Consider the following 7879-nt stretch of genomic DNA (forward strand, 5'->3'; position numbering starts at 1 on the left):
CTTCATTACCCTTTTAATGACCTTGGGATCCGTAAGTATGGCTCCTCTTTCATTTATGATATTAGTTATATGTGGCTTCTCTCGGTCTTCCTATGTTAACCTGGCTAGATATTTATCAATTTTATTGATCTTCTAAGAACAAGCTTTTGATTTTGCTGATTTTCTCTATGGACTTTCTATTTCATCAATTTCAATCAATTTCATTGATTTCTGCTCCAATTTTTATTATTTCTTTCCTTCTGCTTACTTTTTATTTAATTTGTTCTCCTTTTTCTAGTTTTGTAAGGTTTGGAAACATTGATTTTAGGTCTTTCTTTTTTTTTTAATTTTTATTTTATTTATTTTTGAGAGAGAGAGAGCATGAGCCAGGGAGGGGCAGAGACAGTGGAACAGAGGATCTAAAGTGACTCCCCACTGACAGCAGCAAACCTGATGCAGGGCTCGAACCCACAAACCATGAGGTCATGACCTGAGCCAAAGTGGGTTGTCCAACCAACTGAGCCACCCAGGTGCCCCAATTTTAGGTCTTTCTTATTTTCTAATATGTGCATTCAGTGCTGTAAATTTCCCTCTAATACCATTTTTGCTGTATCCTACAAATTTTGATGAGTTGAATTTTCATTTTCATTTAATTGAAAATATTTGTAATTTCTCTTGAAATTTATGTGGTATTTAGAAGTGTGCTGTTAATATCCAAATAATTTGGGGTTTTCCAGCTATCTTTCTGTTATTAATTTCTAGTTTAATTCCCTCATGGCCTGAGAGCAGGCATTGTATGATTTCTATTCTTTCAAATTCTATTCTTAAGGGGTGTTTTATGGCCAAGAATGCGATTGATCTTAGTGAAAATCCCAGGTGAGCTTGAGGAGAATGTGTACTCTGCTGTCATTGGATAAGTATTCTATAGATGTCAATTAGGTCCAGTTAATTAATGGTACTATTCATGCCCTTACTGATTTTATGCCTGCTGGATCTGTCAATTATGAATAGAAGGAATTTGAAAAGTGAGTAAGAGTGAATTCCTCTATTTCTCTTTGCATGTATATCAGTTTTTCCTTCACATATTTTGATGCTCTGTTGTTAGGTGCAAACATGTTAACTATTGTCATGTCTTTTTAAAGAATTGACTCCTGTATCATTATGTAAGCCTCTCTTTATCCCTTATAATTTTTTTTTTTTTTGCTTTAAGGTCTGTTTTATCTAAAATTAATATAGTTACTCCAGCTTTCTTTGGATTAGTCTTGACATAGTATGTCTTTCTTTATCCCTTTACTTTTAATCTGTGTCTTTATTTGTAAAGTAGACATTGTTTTCTATTCATTGCCCTTAGTTCTCTGTTTCTTTTCCCTTTAAAATATTTTTTTGTCTTCTGTAGTTTTAATTGAACATTTTACATGATTCCCCCTTTTCCTCCTCTCTTTGCATATCAATTAGACTTTCTTGGAAAGATATATATATATTTATTGTCGTTTTACTACTTGTTTTGCCCTCGAGTCTGGAGATTTTCTCTGATCCTTTCTTGTCTTTGTCACTTTTGTTTTTTCCTTTCCACTCAAAGAGTCCGCTTTAATATTTCTTGCAGGGCTGGTTTAGTGGTCACAAACAACTTTAGTTTTTATTTGTCTGGGAAAGCTTTTTTATCGTGTTTCCCTTGAGTTTGTAATATGCCTTTACATCTAATCCAAATCCTCTTTCAAATATTACTATAGCATTTCATGGAAAGTGCAATTACTTTATCAGAGTATTACCAATTCATCTCTCATCTTTTATAACATTTTAGTTATTTGTTTCACTTATCCATAAGCTTTAATCACTATTATTATTTGGAACAAACTGCTACCTGTTAGATCAGTTGAGAATAAAAAAATTAAATGATTTTAATCTTTTAATATAGATAAGAAATAACAAGTGTTGGCAAGGATGTGGAAAAAAGGGAACCTGTGTGCACTACTGTTGGGAATGTAAATTAGTACAGCCACTCTGGAAACCAGTATGGAGGTTCCTCAAAAAATTAAAAATAGAAATACCGGACGATCCAGTAATTCCACTGCTGGGTACTTACCAAGAGAACAAAAACAGTCATTTGTAAAGATACATGCACTCCTATTGCAGCAGTATTTACAACAGCCAACACGTGCAAGCAACCTAGCTGTCCACTGATAGATGAATGGGTAAAGTAGATTTGGTGTATATATACAATGGAATGTTAGCCACAAAAAAGAATGAAATATTGTCATTCATAACAACATGGATGGACCTAGAGTGTATTATTCTAACGAAATAAGTCAGAGAAAGACAAATACCATATGGCTTCACTAATATGTGGAATCTAAAAAACAAAACAAACACACATACATAAAACAGAAATAGTCTCATAAATACAGGGAACAAACTGGTGGGGGTTGCTGGAGGGGAGGAGGTCAGGGATGGGCAAAATAGGTGAAGGGGATTAAGAGGCACAAATACCCAGTTATGAAATAAATAGGTCATGGGGATGAACAGTACAGCATGGGCAATATAGTCGGTGACACTGAAATGACACTGAAATGACTGTACAGTGACTGATGGTAACTACACGCATCAGGGCAAGCACTGTGCAATGAATGTATAGACTTGTCAAGTCACTATGCTGGACACCTGAAACTAATATAACACTGTATGTCAACCATACTCCAATTTTAAAAATAAAATGAAAGATTTCACTTTACCTTGATTTATCTCTTCCCTCCCTTTATGCAGATTCGAGTTTCTGACTTACATACTTTTCCTTCTTGCTGAAGAATATCACTTAACATTTCTTGTGAGGCAAGTCTACTGGTGACAATTTCTGTCCGTTTCTTCTCTGAGGAAGTCTTTATTTCTCCTTCATCTTACAAGGACAATTTGCTGAGTACAGAGTTCTAGGTTGGCAGTGCTTCTCCTTCAACAGTTTAAATATTTCATACCACTCTCTTCCTGCTTGCATGGTTTCTGAAGAGAAGTTTGATGTAATTCCTACCCTCGTTTCTGTGTAGGCAAGGTGTTTTCCCCCTCTGGCTTCTTTCAAGATTGTCTCCTTGTGTTTGACTTCTGCAGTTTGAAATGTTATGCCTAGATGTAGATTTTCTGGTATTTATCATCCTTGATGTTCTGTATCTGAGATTTGATGCCTGAGATTAATTTTAGAAAATTCTCAATCATTATTACTTCAACTATGTCTTGTTTCTTTCTTATTTTGGTATTCCCATGATGCATATTTTACCCCTTCTGGAATTTTCCCACAGCTCTTGGATATTCTGTTCCATCTTTTTCATTCTTGTTTCTCTTTGCATTTCAGTTTTGCAAGTTTCTATTGGCATATCTTTAAGCTGACTGAATCTTTTCTGGGTTAATGTCCAGTGTATTGATGAGTTCATCAAAGGCATTCTTCATTTCTGTTACAGTGTTTTTTTTAAAAAATGTTTAATGTTTATATTTTTTTGAGAGAGAGAGAGAAAGAGAAAGAATGTGAGCAGGGGAGGGGCAGAGAGAGAGAGAGAGAGAGAGACAGAATCAGAAGCAGGCTCTAGGTTCTGAGCTGTCAGCACAGAGCCTGACGTGGGGCTCGAACTCAGGAGCCTTTGGGCAGTGAGATCATGACCTGAGCCCAAGTCGGCTGCTTAACCAACTGAACCACCCAGACACCCCATCTGTTATAGTGTTTTTTGATTTCTAGTACATCCACTTGTTTCCATCTATCTGCTTGTTTTGCCCGTTTATTCTTGCATGTTGTCCACTTTTTCCTTTCAAGATCATAGTGTATGAGCCATAGTTGCCTTAAATTCCCAGTTTGGCAGTTTCAGTATCTCTGCTATAATGGAGTCTTGTTCAGATCCTTGCTCTGTCTCTTCAAAATGTGTTTCTTGTCTTTTAGTACAACTTGTAATTTTTTTGTGTGTTGGAAGCCAACATGATGTATTGGGTAAAAATGAACTGAGGTAAAAAGAAAAATGAACTGAGGTTAAGTAGGGTTTTATGTGAGGTTTTACATATATGTGGCTATAGGTTAGGCTGTATTTATTGTTTGTTATGGATATCAAAGGATAACATTTCCTCTGGTGTCTTTGCTTTTGTCCTCTGCTGTCTTTGAGCTTCTCTAGAGCCTTCCTCTTAAATTAGGTCTGAGGAGCACCTGGGTGGCTCAGTCAGTTAAGTATCTGACTCTTTGATTTTGTCTCAGGTCATGATCTCACAGTCATGAGATTGAGCCCCACATTGGGCTCCAGGCTGAGTGCTAAGCGAGGAGCCTGCTTGGGATTCTCTCTCTCTTTCTCTCTCTCTCTCTTTCTCTCTCTGTCCTTCCCCCCCCCCCCCACACACACACATAAGCTCTCTCAAATAAATAAATAAATAAATAATAAGTCTGAGACATGTAGTTCTTTTAGTTGTGTCCCCCTGTGATTATACAGGAGCCTTATTGACATAGGTGTGAGGTGTGAGGTGTGACAGGGAAGTGTTCTACAGTCCATGATTAAGTCTCAATCTTTTCATAAGCCTGAGCCCCTGGGCTATCGTCTTCACAAGTGCTTTTCAGTTGTTTCCTTCTTAGGTGAGACAGGAAGGCTAGAGGAGGCGGAAGTTGGATATTTCCCTTCCCTCAGGTCGGTTAAGCTCTGGTAAAACAGAAGGCAGGCCTTAAGATGAAAAGAATGCTCTGAGTGTATTTCAGAATGGCTGTTTTCCCTCTCCCCGTGCCAGAAGCATGAAGAGATTTTTCTCTGACTCTAATTGTGAGAACTTGGTACCTCTTCTGGGGATAAAACTCATGTAAGTATGGGGGACCTTGAAAGACTGTTCTTCTTGGAGTTTTTAACTCTCAAACTTGTCCACACCAAGCTTCTAGCCTAGTTTAGGTTTCCCACCCTGGTACTATTTTCCATGGAGTCTCTTCTCCTATAGGTGTGATTGTCTTTATCTGCCTCTTTGCCTCTCAAATTTTGGGGGCAGCACTTGTGATCTTGAAACTCTGATACATCTAAGAACAGTTGTTGATTTTCAGTTGCTCATCTTTTTTTCTTGGGGTGAGGTCGGTAGTGATGACTCTTTCAAGCTCCTTACATGCCAGACTGAAACATGACAGTGTTTTTGAAGAGCAAAAGTTTTTAATTCTGATGAAGTCAAATTTATTAATTTTTTTCTTTTATAATCTTATTTTTATGTCATGTTTAAAAATCTTTGCTGGGGCACCTGGGTGGCTCAGTTTGTTAAGTATCCAACTCTTGATTTCAGCTGAGGTCATGATCTCACAGTTTGTGGGACTGGGCCCCACATCGGGCTCCGTGCTGACAGTGTGGAGCCTGCTTAGGACTCTCTCTCTCCCTCTTTCTTTCTCTGTCCTCCCCCCACTTGCTCTTTCTCTTTCTCAAAATAAATAAAATAAACATTAAAAAAAAAAAACCTTTGGCAGGGCACCTGGGTGGCTCAGTTTGTTAAGGGTCCAACTTCAGCTCAGGTCATGATCTCGCAACTCATGAGTTCAAGTCCTGCATCAGGCTCTGTGCTGACATGACAGCTCAGAGCCTGGAGCCTGCTTCAGATTCTCTGTTTCTCTGCCCCTCTCTCGCTCACACACACACACACTCTCTCTCTCTCAAATATAAACATTAAAAAAAATTTTTTTTAAATCTTTGCCAAACTCAAGTTCACTAAGATTTTCTCCTAGAAGTTTTAATAGTTTTAATCTGTTTTGAGTTATTTTTTGCATATGGCGTGAGGTAAGGTCAGAGGCTTCATTTTTTTGCATATCCAGTTGTTGAAAAGATTTCTTGTAAACATTTCTTTTTTGAAAAGATTATCCTTTCTCACTGAAGTGTCTCAAGCATCTTTGGCAAAAGTCATGTGTGTGTGAGTCTAGAGACTGTCCCCTTGATCTCTTTGTCTCTCTTTGTGTCTGTACCATGGCTTTGATTCTGGAGCTTTATAATAAGTCCTTAAACGGTGTAATTAATGTAAGTTATCCAAAATTCAACACTCCTTTGCAAAGTTGTTTTGGCTAGTCTAGGTCCTTTTCATTTCTATATAAATTTTAGAATCCACTTGTCAAATTTTGCAAAAAAGTCTGCTGATATTTTTATTGGTATTGCAATAAATTTACAGATCAATTTGAAGAGTTTATACCTTAGAAACAGTGAGTCTTCTAAAACGTGAACATAGATCTCTCAATTTATTTAGGTCTTAGTTTCTCCTATCAATTGTAGCTTTCAATGTATAAGATTTACACATCTTTTGTCAAAGTTATTCATAAACATTCAATAATTTCAATGCTATTTTAAAAATGCATTTAAAAACTCAATTTCCAGGGGTGCCTGGGTGGTTCAGTCGGTTAAATGTCCGACTCTTGATTTTGGCTGGGGTCATGATCTCACGCTTCATGAGGGATTCTCTCTCTCTCCCTCTCTCTCTCTCTCTCTGCCTCCCCCCCCCCCGCCAGCCCTCAATTCCCAAGTGTTTGTTCCTACTATGAAGATATATGATTGAATTTTGATTTTGATATTGTGTCCTGCAACTATGCTAAACTTACTCATTAGTTGTGTTTTTTTTTTATTTTTTAGTTCTATGGTTTTATTAACTCAAATATGACATGCACATTAGCTGTCTATTCATTTTCTTCACTGCATAGCCTGACATTGGGATTGGTGACTCTGATGGCCAGCTGCACTGCTCTTTCTACAGTAGCTTTGTGATTCTTAGAGGAGATATTGTGAGAAATCCCTGCACAGTAAGATTTGCTGCACATCAGCAGCACTTCAAGCTCCTTGATGTTGTGGACTAGAAACTTCTGGAAGCCCCTGGGCAGCATGCGTTTTGTTTTCTTGTTGCTCCCATAACTCTTTTTAACTATCTTCTCCTTCATCAGAGGTCTGAGGGTGGCCATAATCCTGGTAGTAGTTGGCTGCCACCTGCACAGATGACACCAAGGAAGTGCCAAACTTACTCATTAGTTCTAAAAGCTTTTCTGTAGATTCCATGAAACGTTCTACATAAATAATCACATTGGTTTTGAATGAAGACCATTTATCCTTCTTTTCCATACCATATAAGTGACTAAAAATCTTAACTTACTACACTGACTAGGATCTCCAGCACAATGTTGAATAGAAATGGTAAGAACAAACATCCTTGCCTTGTTGTTAATCTTAGTGAAAAGTATTCAGTCTTTCACCGTTAAGTAGGGTGTCAGCTATAGGTTTTTTAATAGATGTTCTTTTTCAGGTTGAAATTTTTCCCTTCTTTTTCCTAATCTGATGAGAGGTTATTGGGAATGGATGGTGGATTTTGTCAAATGTTTTTCTGCATACATGAGAATATCATGGTTGTTCTATTTTAGTCTATTTTAATATGGTGATTTACATTGTTTTTGAAATGCCAACCATCCTTGCATTCCTGGGCTAAATTCCACTTGTTCATAATGTACTATCTTCCTACACATTGTTAGATTCAATTTACTAAAACTTTGATAGTTCATGAGAGGTGATTTTCAATTTTGTCTTCTTTTCGTGTCTTTCTTTTTGGTTTTAGTAACAGCATAATGCTATGTCACATAATAAGTTTGCAAGTGTTCCTTCCCCTTCAATTTTCTGATAAAGTATGTGTAGAATTAACATTATGTTTCTCCTTAAATGTTTACTAGATTTTGAGCCTGGAGTTTTCTCTGTGGGAAGGTTTTTAGCTATAAATTCAATTTTAAAAAACAGCTATAGGGCTATTCAGGTTGTATATTTCTTCTTGAGTTCGTTTTGGTGGTTTTTATTTTATAAGGAATTTGTCTAAGTTGTTGAATTTATTGGTATAAAGTTGTTCATAATATTCCCTTTCTATTCTTTTAATATATATAAAATAGTGCTGTTCCCTCTGTCATTTC

At 36.9% G+C, this 7879-nt stretch overlaps 1 protein-coding gene across 1 annotated transcript; it reads right to left on the reverse strand.

The window, feature by feature from the left end:
- Nucleotides 1–6613: 6613 nt before the first annotated feature.
- On the reverse strand, nt 6614–6892 carry LOC128776987 (60S ribosomal protein L32-like). Its single transcript, XM_053901982.1, has one exon. It carries the CDS (start codon nt 6890–6892, stop codon nt 6614–6616), a length of 279 nt encoding a protein of 92 aa, XP_053757957.1.
- Between the last annotated feature and the right edge of the window lie 987 nt (nt 6893–7879).

This window comes from Panthera pardus, unplaced genomic scaffold (assembly GCF_024362965.1).
Source record: "Panthera pardus isolate Hobbes unplaced genomic scaffold, ASM2436296v1 HiC_scaffold_10, whole genome shotgun sequence".
Classification (NCBI taxonomy): Eukaryota; Metazoa; Chordata; class Mammalia; order Carnivora; family Felidae; genus Panthera; species Panthera pardus.